The sequence below is a fragment of the Mustela nivalis genome, assembly GCF_964662115.1.
Source record: "Mustela nivalis genome assembly, chromosome: 4".
Taxonomy (NCBI): domain Eukaryota; kingdom Metazoa; phylum Chordata; class Mammalia; order Carnivora; family Mustelidae; genus Mustela; species Mustela nivalis.
This window is the reverse complement of record NC_139023.1, coordinates 66,078,956-66,096,148: the sequence shown is the minus strand read 5'-3', so window position 1 is coordinate 66,096,148 and position 17,193 is coordinate 66,078,956. Positions and strand designations below refer to the sequence as shown.

Genomic DNA, 17,193 nt, shown 5'->3' with positions numbered 1-17,193 from the left:
ATAATGAAAAATAAAAATCATATAGTAATTGAAGGACAGGAATGGTATTATGAAGGAGCAAAAGGAGAGAAAGTGGTTGGCACTGTCAGGATAGAGTTGACTTTTGCTCTTGGTTTTGTGTGGTGGTTCAGGGCATGTGGCTTAGAACGTGTAGATCGGGAATTGCAGTGGAGACTGTCCTATGGAATGGCTGTTACTTGTTAAATTGTCAGGCACAGTATATAAAATTACTCCTCCCACATTCCTTTTTTAAAATCTGAAGTGCAGTTTCCTTTGTGGAATTTCTTCTTGAAAAGCACTTGTTTGGGACTCTTGATCTCGGGGTTGTGATTTCAAGCCCCACACTGGGAGTAGAGATTACTTAAAAATAAAATCTTTTTTGTTTTTTTTAAAAGATTTTATGTATTTATTTATTTGACAGATAGAGATCACAAGTAGGCAGAGAGAGAGAGAGAAAGGGAAGCAGGCTCCCTGCCAAGCAGAGAACCCGGTGTGGAGCTCGATCCCAGGACCTGAGCCGAAGGTAGGAGCTTCAACTCATTGAGCCACCCAGGCACTCCTTAAAAATAAAATCTTTTAAAAAAAGAAAGAGTAGCACCTGTTTGAGAGGAAACTGATTGATATGAGCTCACGAGCCACCTGTAAGTACTGGATGTCACTATATTTCTTCTGTATGGAAGTGAATTTTGTGAAATTAGTCATGAAGCATGATTTTTGCCTTTCTTCACCATTCTTCCACTTCACAGATCTTTATTGAGGGCCCGTTAGGTGCTAAATGGTGGAGAGACAGCGCTGCGCTTCCTGCCCTCGGCCAGTGCCCCCTTCCGACTTCCTGTGTAGCAGTGGAGGGATGAGCTTGGCACTTGGAGCTAGTGGCTTTGGGCCTACAGCCTTACTTGGCCCTTTATTTATTTTGAGACCTCAGGAACTTAAAACTGAGTCAACTTTTCACCTGCAAAGGGGGAACTGTCACAGAATTGTTAACCTGGACTAATTTGGGTACAAACATGGTGCCTTGTGGGGCCTTTGTCACACTCCTCTGAATTCCTGTATGGGGCTCTCTTTTGGTTCCCTTGTGCTGGTTAGATGTCTCCTTCTCCCCGGGATCGGGAAGCATTAGGTGTGGAGTTTGGGAGTGACAGATGTGATGATTGTAATTACAATGATGATTTCTCATTTTCTCCAAGCAGTGCTCTTGGCTACGTTGTCTTGTTGATTCATTAGGTTAGGGAGATATTTTTACTTTATGGATGAAGACTTCGTCCTTGTTGAAGACTAATCACTGACGCTAGGCCCAGTGGTCTGCTGTGCAGTACTGACCCTGCGACTGGAGGGTCCTGTCAGTGCAGGAAGACCACTTAATGAGAAGCAATTAAGACGACAGTTTCCAAATCAGAGTTTTATTTTCAGATTTTTGTTTTTCCACTTATGGCTGTGCATCCTTAAGTGACTGATCTCTCTATAATAGTACACAATAGAATTGAATAACCCCTAACTGTAGGGGTGCCTGGGTGGCTCAGGTCATGATCCTGGAGTCCTGGGACTGAGCCCCATGTTGGGCTCCCTGCTCTGTGAAGAGTCTGCTTCTCCCTCTGCCTCTGTCCTGTCTCCCCTTCCCACCCCAGCTTGTGCTCTCAATAAATAAATAAAAATTTTTTAAAAAAGAAGCAGCTCTGGTTAAAAGAACAACATCAGGTATATGACTATTTGTAAACACTGAATAAACTGAGGAGGATATAGGCTGGGGACTTGTTAACGAACCATTCTGTCAGGGAGAGAGGAAGAAAGAGGACCCACCCAGATCATCATTTCCTGATTAGAAGGAGTGTGAGTGTGGGTGACAAAGCTGGGAAGCATTGCTTTTACTAAATTTTACTTTTTTTTTTCTCTCTCTTTCCTGATTTGACCCATGCTAGGACATGAGGTGAGGAGTGGTGTGAGAGAAACTGCTGACAGTTTCTGTCTGCATGGTTAGGGGCAGACACTGGAGCGAGGCAGCTGGAGTTCAGTGCAGTAGCTTCATGCTGGCTGCTCAGCTGCTTTGTGCCTCAGCTACCTTATCTGTGGGGAAGAATGAGTTAATACGTATACAATTTACTTATGTATTTACTTAATACATAATATGTATTTACTTAATACATATATTACTTATGTATTTACTTAATACATATACTTTTACTTATTTAAAAATTTATTAGGACATACATGCACACAAGAGGGGAGTGGGGCAGAGGGAAAGTGAGACAAGCAGACTCCCTTAGAGGGCCCCCCCCAACACAGGACTGGATCCAGGACCCTGAGGTCATGACCTGAGCCAAACCAAGAGTCAGATGCTCAGCTAACTGAGCCACCCAGGCGCCCCTACCATTGAGATTTAAATCACTGACTACATAGTAAGCAGTGATTATCTTAAAGGGGCCTTTTGAGCAGTTTCATCTGCAGGAGAACATCCGGAGACACAGGAATAGAAATGATCCGATCAGAGTAATTAAAGGCTTTTACTTAACTTTGAGATCCCAAGTAGGGCATAGCAGTCAGCCTGAACCTGTGAAGAAGAATCTTAAACATCAGGTGGGTGTTTGTACCTCAGGGGAAGTGGGGAATGAGGCTAGCAATGTGCGCAGTGAGGGTATAACTCACTGTGGCTGTGTTCTGTTTCATGTAGGAGAGCTCCAGGATTGGGCCCCCTCCTGCCAGTAGGTATTAGGGATTCCTCTTTCATTGACGGGCATAGCAACCCAGTTGCTTGAAGTCCCTCATGAATTTCTGGCTACAGTTTTTATGTCTCTTTTGCTTTCCCACCTGAGGTGCTGGACAGGGTGTGGACTGTGTGAAGTGCTACTCCCAGTCCTTTGCCTGAGCTTAGCCATCAGTGTCAGCTCTTCCTGTTTAAAAGCTTGTCACTCTCTCCAGCAAAGACTCCACATTTTTAAAAACATTTACCCCCAGTTTTATTGACAAAATTGTAATATATTTAAAGTGTACAATCTGATGATTCTCACAATCAAGTTAACACATCCATCACTTCTCATAACTACAATTTTTGTTTTTGTTTTGTTTTGGGTGAGTCTGCCATTTATTTCATTGAGTGTGTGCTGATGATGCAGTTTAATTCTGGTGGAAACCTCACGGAGCCCTTCCAGAGAAGTTAGGATGTCCCTTGTAGTCGGTAGCCTACTGCAGGAACAAAGTGTCTCTTGAGTCCCTACTCTCCCAGGTGTCGTGTACAAAAATTAGTTAAAGGCTGAGTGTCTCTGTTCTCTGTGGGCCCACAGACTGGAGATGGAGTAAGTGTAACAGATGTCTGGTCCTGTTTGAAAATGGCTGATGAGAGGTCAGAGTAAAGTACCTCAGGGCACGGGAGGCCAACGCCAAGCTCAGGGGCTTGGGGACGCTTCACAGAGCAGGACAGATTTGAGTTGGATCTTGAGAATGAGCAGGCCTGAAAGGTTTGGAAGAGAGAACATTTCAGGTGGGTCATTGAAAGCTCCTTGAGTACCTTCCTGCTGGGTACCAGGGAGCAAGTGTGAAAGCCGGGACGTTGACGGCTCGCTCACTATGCTGGCTCTGCTGCTCTCTATATGACTCCATAGGTGTTCGGTCACCAGAGGACTGCTGCCTGCCCTGTGCCACCTGGAAGCAACCACTTAGCTCTACAAGCGTCTCCTGTGAGGCCTTCCGGACAGGCCTTGGGGCCCGCCCTGACAAAGTAGCATAGCCTGGAGGGCGCGTACAGCAGTAATTCATTGTGTCTCAGTTCTGGAGACCAAAAATGCAAGATCAGGGTGTCGGTAGGGTCGGTTCTTTCTGAGGCTATGATGATTAATCTGTTCCAGGCCTTTCCACCAGCTGCTGGCAGTTTTCTGGTGATGGCTGGTGTTCATTGGCTTGTAGATGCATCACCTCAGCGGACCTCTGCCTTCATCTTCACATGGTCTGTATCTGAATGTCCTCTTTTTATAAGGACACCAGCCATATTGGATGAGGGGCCCCATACTGTCCCAGTATGACCTCGTTTTAACTAATTACGTTTGTCGTGATCCTGTTCCCAAATACGATGTATTTTGGGGGAACACAGTTCAACCCATAACACCCTTACTCGGCTCTTTCTGCTTCCCACCATCAGATACTTCTCCCTGCTGATGTAAGTGGGTTTCTGTCATGGCAGCACGACTGTTTGATTACATTAAATAAATGTCTGTCATCTACTCATTTTGCAACTTTTTATCTCCAGTGCCTTACACAGAATGGGGGAAGTAGCAGTAGTGGAGATCTGTTAAGCACCAGGAAGTAATAGAAGTCAAGGAAGGTAGTACAGAGGTCTCTTCTTTTCTTATTTTCCTGTTGACTCCAAAGGCTGTCTGGAGTTGGGTATCAGGTGGCCAAGGAGACAGCAGAAACGACCACTTTTATGATTTTTGGTACCTTCTGATTTATTTTCTTTACAGCCATAATTCATTATCACCTGGCAGTCATGGTTTCTGAGAAATGCTTGCTTTCTTTTTTTTTTTTTTTTAATATTTTATTTATTTATTTGACAAACAGAACACAAGTAGGCAGAGCAGCAGGCAGAGGGAGAGGAAGAAGCAGGCTCCCCCCTGAGAAGGGAACCCGGTGTGGAACTCAGTCCCAGGACCCTGGGATCATGACCTGAGCTGAAGGCATCCACTCAACCTGGGAGCCACCCAGGCACCCCCTCTGAGAAATGTTTTAAGAATATTTAGAAACCAACATGACCCTCTGGGTCTTCTAGCTGACACTTGATCCAGAGAATTTTGTTAATGGCAACTTTTTTTTTTTTTTTAATATTTTATTTATTTATTTGACAGAGAGAGATCACAAGTAGGCAGAGAGGCAGGCAGAGAGAGAGGGAAGCAGGCTCCCTGCTGAGCAGAGAGCCCGATGCGGGGCTCGATCCCAGGACCCTGAGATCATGACCTGAGCCGAAGGCAGCGGCTTAACCCACTGAGCCACCCAGGCGCCCCTAATGGCAACTTTCTTGTTTGGTTTGAGTGTCCTGCCTTTAGGGATTCAGCAATAAGACAAGTGAAGGTCTGAATAGTTAGCCATTACAAAATGTCTGTGCTGGAAGGGAGATGCGAAGAAATAATTGAATGTGCCCACAAGCTTTAGAATGAGCTCATGGATATTTTAGAGAAACAAAAATTTGTCTAGTTTCTGATCTAAAGTTTAGTTACATGTTGGGATGGATCATTCTGGGGCTAGAATAACTTCAGTAAGAAAGAATATTCCAGGGCACACTTTGTTATTTCCAGATCAGTAAATAATATACAAGGCCCAGTGGTGTCTTGTGGGGCATTAGACAAGGGATGTTGATGTTAAATATCCTTTCATCCCATTATCAGTGGTTTCTGTGTGAAAGAACTTGCTGATATGCGTCCATTTGAAGGCAGGCAGAGAGCAGCTTATGTAAGGTCTTGAGGTACTTTATTCCAAGAACAGGGAAAATTATGGAGCCTTTCAGACAATACAGAATAGACAAAATTTGTATGCAAACAATGAATCGTGGACCACTACATCAAAAACTAATGGTGTACTGTATGGTGAAAAAATAGAGTACTGTGGTGAATCCTGCTTTATCCTTCCTTCAGTTTCAACATTATTAGTGTTTGGCCCGTCTTGTTTATTTTGTATAACCTGTACTCTCCCTCCCCCCAGAGAAGCTTTAGGCAAATTCTAGATACTCTTTCATCTACAAGTATTTCTCTATGTATCTTATATGTCTAATATAGTAATATCACACCTAAAACTTTTAATAATAATTCCCTAATGCCTTTCAGGTCTGGTTGATATTCATATGTCTAACTGTCTCAAATATTATTTTTAGATTTAGATCAGGATTCAGCTAAGTTATTAGCCATCAGACTTTTTAAAAAATTATTTATTTATTTATTTGACAGAGACAGTGAGAGAGGGAGAAGCAGGCCTCCCACTGAGCAGGGAGCCTGACGCAGGGCTTGATCCCAGGACCCTGGGATCATGACCTGAGCCAAAGGCAGACGCTTAACAACTGAGCCACCCAGGCACCCCTAGCCATCAGTTTTTAAGCAGGGGAGTGAGTGCCGACATTAGGCATTATTTTGAAACTCCCTGGTCTCTCTGGGGGAATGGCTTGGTGTGGGGGGTTGTTGGGGGACAAGGAGTAGGGAAACAAATTAGGAGGCTGTTGTGTGTCCAGGAGTGACATGGGCATGGTCGGGTGTGGGCTCTCATGTGGACAGGCCAAGGTTGGTTGTCAGGGTTCATCCAGACTTTTGGGTTCTGTTGAGTGTGTGTGTTTATTTGAAAGGATTGTTCCCGGAGATTCCTTTGATTTAGGTAGCGACATATGAAGATTAGTGAAATCTTAAAATTCTTATACAGGTAAAATGATAGCAGCTTGCTAGAATATCGAGATAGAGAAACACTGATCTGCACTTTGCTTTAATCAGTTTGTTCAGCTTTAGTATAGTTAGCCATTGTATCATCTTGTCTGTGTGATTGTAATTATAGTAGTGATAGGATTACTGAAAAGATTAGGGAATTTTATAGTTTTTCACTTAAATGTTATAATCTTTTATGTATGTTATACCAAAAATCTTTTTTCTTCTTCTTTTTTTTAAAAATATTTTATTTATTTGTTTACTTATTTGACTGAGGGGGGGAGAGAGATCACAAGTAGAGAGGCAGGCAGAGGGGGAGGGGGAAGCAGGCTTCCTGCTGAGCAGAGAGCCCGACATGGGGCTTGATCCCAGGACCCCTAGACCTTGACCTGAGCTGAAAGCAGAGACCCAACTTACTGAGCCATCTAGGCGCCCTGCCAAAAATCTTTATAGCTTCATAATACTGCATTGAGCAGATTTTAATACTGATTTTGTGACCAAATATTGGTCACAGTAATATTGACTTGTATACTGTTAGATGTTAACAGGTGGGCGTTTCAGTTATTATTGTTTTAAGAGATTTACAGAGAGCCCGAGCAAGTGTTGGGGGAGGGGCAGAGAGGGAGAGAGCGAGTCTCTAGCCGGCTCCCTACGGAGTGTGGAGCTTGAAGCAGGGCTCAGGCTCTGTCCCTCTAGGTCATCACCTGAGCTGAAATCAAGAGCTGGATGCTTGGCTATGCCCTAATACCTTTTAAATTATTTTAAAATACTCTAATGTTGCCAGAAAAAATTTTTCAAATCTGCATTTTCCCATTTCTTCTTCAAAATTTTGGATTAAGTAATAACTTACTTATAGAGATCTTTCTAGAAAACTTGGCTGTCTTAACATGCTCTTAAAAACTAGGTTAATGAAAACTGAAGGCATGACTGACAAAAACTAAGTACGGTTTTGTGCTTTAACAATAGAATGATAATTTTTCTTGATAACTGGGCTCAGAATATGTGTACTTTGATTTAAGTTTATAGACTTCTTATTGAAGGAAAGAACACGTGCGTACCTAGACTGCAGTCCTCATCTTATACATTCACACAGCAGCTCCTCATAAAAAGAACAATCTCTGCCTTAATCTCACTTTTCAAAGACTTCGTGCGTCAGCTCTAGGACAAGAAGAGGCTGTAGAGTTGTCTCTGCAGTGTTCCTGCATACTCTCTGGTGAGAATGGCTTCAGATTGGCCTCGTTTAGTGATAGAGAAATAACAGTGCTGCGTGTTCTCCTTTTCTTGTTTCTGAAACACTGAAGTCGAGTCTTTGTGTTATTGGCTCATGATGATCAGCTTCATTTCCATCTGATGAAGAAATGTCAGACAACCTTTGTTTTGTTCTTTGCATCATTCTTTAAGAACAAACTAGGTTAAAGTGAACAAATTAAACTGCAAATTTAGAGGATACATTTAGAGAAGAGTAAGTTTTAAAGACTACATTCAAGTCCTTGGTTTATTTATTCTGTGTTGACTTTTAGTCCCTAATTGTTTTCATACTTTCAGTCCCTAAAATAGTGTCACTTTAAGCATACTGTTAGTTCTGTCATATCTTTAGGTTTCAGAAGAGCAATATCCAGATTGATCTGTCTTAAAAAGAAGGGGGGGGGTTTCCTCCAACTGATTCTTTGGCTGTTGGTACTATAAGATATTTTTTAAATGAACTCTTCTTTAAAGCCTTGCGTTCCTGTTGTTGTCCAAGTTCAGTGACACTGGTATGACTTGGGAGCTCCTGAGAGATGCAGAATTTCAAGCCCTTGATTTCTTCCCTTCTCATCCCTTTGGGGCCATTGTACCCCTGCACTGCAGCTTCCGCCTGGCCCCCTGTCCTCCTCACTATTTACAGTGTGGCTTAGAGGTTAAGAACCCGCCAGGTGGCCTGCAGTTTGAATCCTAGCCCTGCTGCTTCCTAGCTGAGTGACCTGAGTTCCCTCATCAGTGAAGTGAGGAAAACATGACTGTATCCATACACAGGGAGCGAGAGCACGAGCACGAGTGAGAGCCAGTGGACTTCCCTTCTCTCCCCACTATTGTGTCCATGCTCTGTGGCAGCACAACAAGCCTGCCGGTACTTCCCAGTTTCAAGTCATTATCTTCTTCTTTTAATTTTTTTTTATAATATTTTTTACTTATTTTTTTGTCAGAGAGAGAGAGAGAGAGAGAGAGAGAGCGCGAGAGCGAGCACAAGCGCACAGGCAGGCAGAGGCAGAGAGAGAAGCAGGCTCCCCGCCAAGCAAGGAGCCTGATGCAGGACTCGATCCCAGGACCCTGGGATCATGACCCCGAGTCGAAGGCAGTAGCCCAACTGACTGAGCCACCCAGGTGTCCCAAGTAATTATCTTCTTTTTATTTATTTATTTATTTATTTATTTTATTTTATTTATTTTTTTTTTTTTAAAGATTATTTATTTATTTATTTGACAGAGAGAAATCACAAGTAGATGGAGAGGCAGGCAGAGAGAGAGAGAGGGAAGCAGGCTCCCTGCTGAGCAGAGAGCCCGATGCGGGACTCGATCCCAGAACCCTGAGATCATGACCTGAGCCGAAGGCAGTGGCTTAACCCACTGAGCCACCCAGGCGCCCCTATTTATTTATTTTTTAAAAAGATTTTATTTACTTATTTGACAGACAAAGATCACAAGTAGGCAGAGAGGCAGGCAGAGAGAGAGGAGGAAGCAGGCCTCCCACTGAGCAGAGAGCCTGCTGCCGCTGCCTTGGGATCACGACCCGAGCCACCCAGGCCCTCCCCCAAGTCCTTATCTTCTTATTCACAGCTCATGATTCTGTGCATCAGGGATGTGGGCAGTGTCAGCTGCTCGGTTCTTGTAGGCCACGGGATGGTTTTCAGGCTTTTTATTTATTTTTTTAATTATTATTTATTTATTTGACAGATGGATCACAAGAAGGCAGAGAGGCAGGCAGAGAGAGAGAGAGAGGAGGAAGAAGCAGGCTCCCCGGCTCCCCACTGAGCAGAGAGCCAATGCAGGGCTTAATCCCAAGACCCTGGGGTCATGACCTGAGTGGAAGGCAGAGGCTTTATTTAACCCACTGAGCCACCCAGGAGCCCCCAGCTTTTTAAAAAAATTGTGATTGTAATGACTAAGTTGTAAGTGTTTTTTATATTCTGGTTGTAGATATCTTCAAAGATACATGATTTTCAAATACTCCTCCCATTCTGTAGCTGTCTTTTTATTCATGTGTCCTTTGAAGCACACTTTTAAGGAAGTCCAGTTTATCTCTTTTTTTCTTCCTGTTGCTTGTCCTTTTGATGTCATATGAAACTGTGCCTGACCTGAAGTCTTATAGATTTACTCCTGTGTTTTCTTCTGAGAATTTGATAGATTTTGCTGTTCCATTTAGGCCTGTGCTCTATTTGGAATCAATATTTGTGTGCTGTGTAAGAAGGAATACAGATTGCATTTGAATAGCTCCTTTAATCGACTTCTTTAAAATCTTTTCCTTGTCCATCCTGTGTGGCCTGAGGAACTGTTGTCCCCTCACCATCAAAACTCTGCCTGTGGCTTCTGAGTCTTTCTCACCTCGTTTCTTCATCCTTTCCTTCTTGTTTGTTTGTTTTTTTAATTTTATTTATTTGACAGAGATCACAAGTAGGCAGAGAGGCAGGCAGAGAGAGAGAGAGAGGGAAGCAGGCTCCCCGCTGAGCAGAGAGCCCGATGCGGGACTCGATCCCAGGACCCCGAGATCACGACCCGAGCCGAAGGCAGCGGCTTAACCCACTGAGCCATCCAGGTGCCCCCCTTCTTGTTCTTAATAGATTCATAATTGTCTCTTTGTATACTGCCAAGTGCTAGGTACTTGCCCAGGTGCTAGTTCTGCTCCTTCCCACTCTGCATTCCACTAGCCAGTTTCTCTCCTCTCCAGCGTTCGCTGCTGTCTCTGTGCTTATGACTTCTGATCCAATCCCTCTTCCCTTCTCATGAGTCTGGGAGCCCAGCTTCCCCAATGTGAGCACAGTGTCCGGTTGCTTTTTGTACCTAGCACAGTGGTGAGATGTAGCAGATGCTCAGTAAACACTTAGTTGTCAACAATAGAAATGAAACTATTTCTATGCTTAGTAAAGGGTGCTCTTTAGTGATTTAGTAGTTAAAGATGAATATAATTTAGTATTTGAACATCATTTCAAAGAAAATGATGGGATTGGGATTAAAAAGAGTGTAAGTAGCCATAATAATAGACTTTAAATTTGAGTCTTTGGGGTGTCTTTTAGTCACAGAATAGGGCATGTTGATGTTTTCAGTACCTGCTGTTTTTTGAACTGAAAAGGTGATCTGATGAGGAGCATTTCCCCTTTGCATGAATATAGGTGTGTGAGTAGCTGCTTTCTTATTGATCCGTTTGGAGAATCCTTTGTGAAATCACTACTAACACATTTTCAGGAAAATATCATAAATCCGATTTCTCCAGAAATGAACTGTGCTTCTCCTGGTAGATCCTTTCTGTATGGGACAGGATCGTGACTTAAACTATCTTGTCAATGTTCAGTATCTAGTGGTGCCTAGGTGGCTCAGTTGGTTAGGTGTCTGCCTTCAGCTCAGGTCATGATCCCAGGATCCTGAGATTGTGTCCTGCATCAGGCTTCCTGCTCAGTGGGGAATCTACTTCTCCTCCCTTGGCTGGTTGCTCTCCAGCTTGTGCTCTCTCTCTCTTGCTCTGACAAATAAGTAAACTCTTTTTAAAAAATTCAGTATCTAATTCTTTTTCAGTTTGAGAGAGGATACAATAGCTTTGTGAGCTTGTTTTCCTGTTGTCTGCCAAAGAACAATGGCGAGGACAAAAAATGCCGTTGGTCTGTAGAAGGGTGGGAGATGGCTGGTGTGTGCCTCCAAGGTCACAAAGATACCTCGCACGTGATGGCTCTGACTCAGTCACTCCTGACGTTCTCACACTGAAGGCTGTGTTTGTCAGGCTGATGTGCTTGTGATGAAATGCTGTTGGACAATGATTCAAACACAAGACTTTCTTGTATGTTGATTCTGTAGGAACCGAGAAAGATTGTGCCATGAATGGGGACTCTCGTGCCGCGGTGGTGACCTCACCACCCCCGACCACCGCCCCGCACAAGGAACGGTACTTTGACAGGGTGGATGAGAACAACCCGGAGTACTTGCGAGAGAGGAACATGGCACCGGACCTTCGCCAGGACTTCAACATGATGGAGCAGAAGAAGAGGGTGTCCATGATCCTGCAGAGTCCTGTAAGCCTTCTTACTGCACAAGGGTCTTCTTCCTTCTCTGAGGCTTCAGCTCTTAATTCTGTTGTACATGCCAGAGTGCCTGCATTTCCACTCAGGAAATTCTTGCCTCGTGTGTATGTGCATGGCTGAGGAAAGAATTCCATTCAGTTCAAGTTATCAGGCAGGATAAATGACAGATCTTCATTGTCATAAAGGAGAGGAGGTGCTGGCTTTTCCTTTTTATTCTCTCCCTACTTCTCCAGAGAGTCTCTTTGTTTTAGAACTGTTTAAAAATTACTGTTACCTCTAGGCCCCCTCCCCTGGTGCTGGGCACTTGGTAGGCCTCGATAGGACCTCATCATTGATTGGTTTTACCTCTAGTGACCCCAGCACTTTAAGCCACAAGCATGCCCTCTGTGTTCTGTTCACGTCCTTACGTAAAGGAGTTCTGTCTCCATTACTTCCTTGTGTTGCTGCTGCTGCCCTTGTGTGTGCTTCATTTCTTTTTCCCTTCTGATCTTGTTCCCTTAAAGCTTCGGAGTGTTGGGAGATACTCATGGAATTCTTTTAATGTTTGTCTTTTACATGCTGTTCAAGGAACCTGGAGAGTTAGCAGTGAACAGGACAGATAAATGCTCTAAGAGATTTTGTTTGTTTGGTTATGATTAGTCTTCACATATTGTGGAGGTATAATTTAGAGGAATTTATGCAGATTTTCAGTGTACAGCTTGGTGAGTTTGGACATGAGTATAACACCTGCGTGAGCACCTGCTGGGTCAAGTTTCTGACCTCACACCCTTCTGGAAGGAAGTGAACAAGAAACATCAAACAGAAGCACAGTGCAGGAAGCAGTAGGGTGATTGGACTGAGTGGTGGTTCGCACAGACCTCTCTGAGGAAGGGAGCGGAAGGAGCCAGCCCTGCAGGGATGGGGGAGCAGTGTTTCAGTTGAGGGGCAGCAAGTGAAATCCCTAGCTCAGGGATGAGCTGGATGGGCTTGGAGAGTTGAGGCACCAGTGTGTTCTGATCACAGTAGGTGACAGGGAGGGGGTAGGTTCTGGAAGGTTCTGTAGGCTCGGGTTAGGAGTTTGTTTTGCATTCAGAGTATAATAGAGTCATCAGAGGGCTGCAGGCAGGAATGGCGCTAGTTTAATATATTCTTAGAGAAAGAACATGTGCAAGCAGAGGGTTGAGGAGGAGGGGAGCGTGAGCAAGAGAATGTTAAGCTGGTCTGAGATCACGACCTGAGCCGAAATCAAGAGTCAGATGTTTAACTGACTGAATCACCCAGGAGCCCCTGATGTGATTTCATTTTTGAAGGTTTGGTATAGAAGGAGTATTATAGGGGTGCCTGGCTGGCTTGGTCTGTAGAGCATGTGACTCTTAATCTCAGGGTCGTGAGTTCAAGCCCCACTTTGGGTGTGGAGCCTACTTAAAAAAAAAAAGAAAAAGAAAAAATGTTGTATGAGGCAAGAGAGAAAGCCATCTTCCAAACAGGAGGTGGCAGTAATTTTTGAGTTTTATTTTGAGGGTAGGTTCAATAGAACTTGCTGATGGATGAGGAGGAAGAGGTGGAGGAAAAAAATGAATCAGAGAGCATTTAGATTTTAGGCTTGAGCAGTTTCCTGTATAAAAGCCACAAGAAATGAAGGAAACATCACTGGGGGCAGAGTGCAGAAAGTTGACTTATGGCACTGACTGTGTGCAGGTGCTGTGCAGGCCCCCATCTACAGGTCGTCGAGGACAGACATAGTCAGCATCAACTGTGACGATCTGAATGCAGTGTGGGACCCTGAAACAGAGAAAGGACATAAGGTGAAATACCAGAAAGCCTGGGATTGCTTCCTAGGGATCTCCTGGTGCTGGATTCTTGGTTTTAGGAGCACAGGAGTTGAGCCACTTCAGGGAGCGGGAAAGCCCACCCTGTGGGCACAGATGCTGACAGTTGCATAGATCCCGGAGGGAGCTGGAGAGTTTTCTTCAGGTTGATCCTCTGCTCTCAGGGAATCATCAGTGGGGTCACCTGCTGAGAATGGGCCCAGATAGGTGTGAGAGTGGGTGAGGGGATGGGCTGTCCTTGGTTTAGTGTAAAGGGCACACTCAGGTTAGGGGCATGAATTTATAGTGGGACGATGCAGCATGATCCCCCTGCTCCCGCCACTTTCAGCAGCATGAGTAGACAGAGTGAAGGGTTGAATTTAACCAGGGTTGGGGTATTCCCAGGTGAAATGGTAGAGAGTGCAGATGTGAGCAAGGGAATGATTATAATGTTAAACCAAGGCTCTAAATGGGTGAGGGAGGTCAGGACGCAGGGAAGATAAGGGATGGTGGACCTGTGTTAGGGTCACGATGGAGTTGAAGAAAGGGTGAGTTGGAAGCTAGGAGGGGAACCTATACTTGGGGCACAGTTACTAGGAAAGAGCACATGTAGGACATGATCATGCACATGGGAGGCCTGGATAATTGGAGGACAGGGTCACTAGAGGAGAGGCAGGCAGTTCGCTGAGAGGTGAGGGTGTGGATGTTGAACCACCAGTATTTAGGACCAAGGAAGCACACAAGGTCACTGGCCGTGAGTGCTGGCTGGAGTAGACTCTGGGATCTGGCTGGGTGGCTCCAGGCCCTCATCAGCCTCTGCAGCGCTCAGCTCCTTACTGCACATGTAGGGCATCAGGGTGGCTGTGGATACTGAGGGCTTCTTACACTGTGGTTTTCTTTTTGTGTGTTATATGCTAAGCTTTAGGTTCCTTAATGGCAAGGACCATTTTTTCTAGCTGTATATCTTCAGTGCCTAGAACAGCACCTGGGACTTAACATGTGTTGCACTGTGTACGTGGGCTGAATTGTGGTGTCATGTACATACATTGTACCTGTGTGTTGAACTGAGCTTCCCATAGATACATCTGTGGATTTGGAAACGGTGGAAAGAGAGGGTTTGATTTTTCAGATTGAGGGCCTGTGAGGGCAGCTTGTTTTATGCAACTGTTGTCCTCTGTGCCCAGCATACTCTGTGACCTTTAGTGAGGCTTCTGGGTCAGTCTGTATCCCTTTATCCTGTGTCAGCATATCTGTCTAGATGGTTGCCTTTGCCATTGATACCAAAGATGGCTGAGTAAGTGTGTTTTGTTTATTGATTTCTTCTTTTCAATCAAAGCCCCTGTCAGCTTTCCCCTCCTTCCTTGACTCCCACAGAATATGATCTATGACATCTATGACATCATTTGTCATATGGTAAATAGGGGTTCCTCTAGCCACTCTTGGTTCCTTATATTCTTTTATACCATTGTATTAAGTGTAATACATGTATTGCTTGCTTCCTGCAAGCTACTGATAGCTATACTTGGACTGTCCCTGGGCATTATGTCTTTTAAGCTTTTCATTCAAGCAATGAAAAACTAGAAGTTGGATATGGAATCATCCAGAAACCCTTGGAGTGTTTGTAATCAGATGTGGGTGTTCGTTCAGTGAGCTCATATTTTTTCTTTTCTTTTTTTTTTTAAAGATTTTTAAAAATTTGTTAGTGAGAGAGAGAGAGAGCATAAGCAGGGGGAGCAGCAAGAGCAGGCAGAGTGAGAAGCAGATTCCCCGCTGAGCAAGGAGCCTGACATGGGACTCGATCCCAGGACCATGACCCGAGCTGAAGGCAGGCGCTTTACTGACTGAGCTACCCAGGCATTCCAAGCTCACATTTTCATTTTAACTAGTATTTATTTGATAAGATACTTCTTTTTTTTTTTTTTTAAGATTTTATTTATTTATTTGACAGAGACACAACAAGAGAGGGAACACAAGGAGGAGTGGGAGAGGGAGAAGCAGGCTTCCCACTGAGCAGAGCACCTTATGCGGGGCTCGATCCCAAAGTCCTGGGATCATGACCCAAGCCGAAGGCATGCACTTAATCCAGGCACCTCTGATAAGATATTTCTTTGTAGGATATGTGAAAAATTATTTCAACATGGTTTGGGAAAGGAAAGCTATAAATTAATCTGTATTGTTAAAGTAGTGACTTTATATTAAAGTCACCATCAACCCAACTTAATCCTTTTACCTAGTTTAGGATCTTTTTTAAAAATTTAAGATTCTTTGATAAAGGATGAATGTTTTAGGATTTCTTTTTCAACTTTTAAAAAGTGATTAAGAGAATCTATTTTGAGGAAAATACTGAGAAGCACAAAGTAGAACATGAAAATTGCTAATAATTCCATCACTGAGATGATTATAGTAAACATTTGGATATATCTAGTGTTCTACGTTTAGATATGTATTCACTCTTACAAAACACGGATTCTGGGGCGCCTAGGTGGCTCAGTGGGTTAAAGCCTCTGTCTTCGGCTCAGGTCATGATCTCGGGGTCCTGGGATCGAGCCCCGCATTGGGCTCTCTGCTCCGTGGAGAGCCTGCTTCCCTCTCTCTCTGCCTGCCTCTCTGCCTACTTGTGATCTTTGTCTGTCAAATAAATAAATAAAATCTTAAAAATAAAAAAACCCCCACAGATTCTGTTGCTTTACAACCATTTCACAATCAAAAATATATGAAGAGCAATTTTATGTCATTTATTAATTTTTCTCAGCCTTTTTGTTGACCGTGTGCATAGATGGACTATGTCCATTGTAAGGTGGACCCGTGTGTATAATCCTATTTCTACTGTTTTGACTGTTACCTGCTTCTCTTTTGTCAATCCTGCTGGAACTAACATCCATATGAATTCATCTTTGAGTATATCCCTAATTATTTCTTTCAAAAAGATTATTAGTGATAGAATGTTAAGATTTTTAAGCTCTTATATTACTTACATTACTTTCTAGAAATAATGTAGCAATTGATGCTCCAAGTAGTAATGTATGAGAATATCCATTTACTTTTCTAGCCTTGGATGAAAACAAACAAAAAGGTAGTCTGTGTGTTAGTTACCTCTGCCTTCCCAAGGCATGGAAGAGAGATAGTGTCTCACTGTTCTCATTTGCCTTTTACTAGGCTTTCTGTGAAGAGTTGGAATCAATGATACAGGAACAATTTAAGAAGGGGAAGAACCCCACAGGACTGTTGGCACTACAGCAGATTGCAGATTTCATGACCGCGAACGTACCGAACGTCTACCCCGCAGCTCCGCAAGGGGGGATGGCGGCCTTGAACATGAGTAAGTAGTTCCTGACTCTCCGTACCCATTTGGTCATTTTGTAAGCTATATTTCCTGTTCTTACGGGAAGTAGATTGGTGTACATCGTGATACACAGAATTGAGTTTTTTGAAAATTAATGTTTTAGTTACAGTGAAAGGCTATAAGTCTGAAAATGTCTTGAAGGTAGAGGGCTCCCTTTTTAAAAATTTATATTTATATTTTCTTAAAAATTTTACTTATTTGTTTGAGAGAGTGTGTGTATGCAGAGGGAGGGAGAGAGAGGGAGAAGCAGGATCTCTGCTGAGCAGGGAGCCCTATGCAGGGCTCCGTTGCAGGATCCTGGGACCATGATCTGATCTGAAGGCAGACGCTTAATGACTGAGCCACCGTAGGCATCCCTAGATGGCTCCCTTTTTTTATGAGCCAATAGGACTGTTCTTTCTCAGGCTGATGGACTTT

General features: G+C 43.8%; 1 protein-coding gene across 4 annotated transcripts in view; it reads left to right on the top strand.

Annotated features, from left to right (window-relative positions):
• Positions 1-17,193, top strand: part of ADD1 (adducin 1) — a 79,974-nt gene that overhangs the window by 26,899 nt on the left and 35,882 nt on the right. For all 4 annotated transcript variants that reach the window (XM_082727079.1, XM_082727078.1, XM_082727080.1 and 1 more), the window contains exons 2-3: positions 11,423-11,637; positions 16,590-16,752. In XM_082727079.1, coding sequence (XP_082583205.1) covers positions 11,443-11,637; positions 16,590-16,752 — 358 coding nt within the window. In that variant the 5' untranslated portion in view covers positions 11,423-11,442. The remainder of the gene's footprint in view (positions 1-11,422; positions 11,638-16,589; positions 16,753-17,193) is intronic.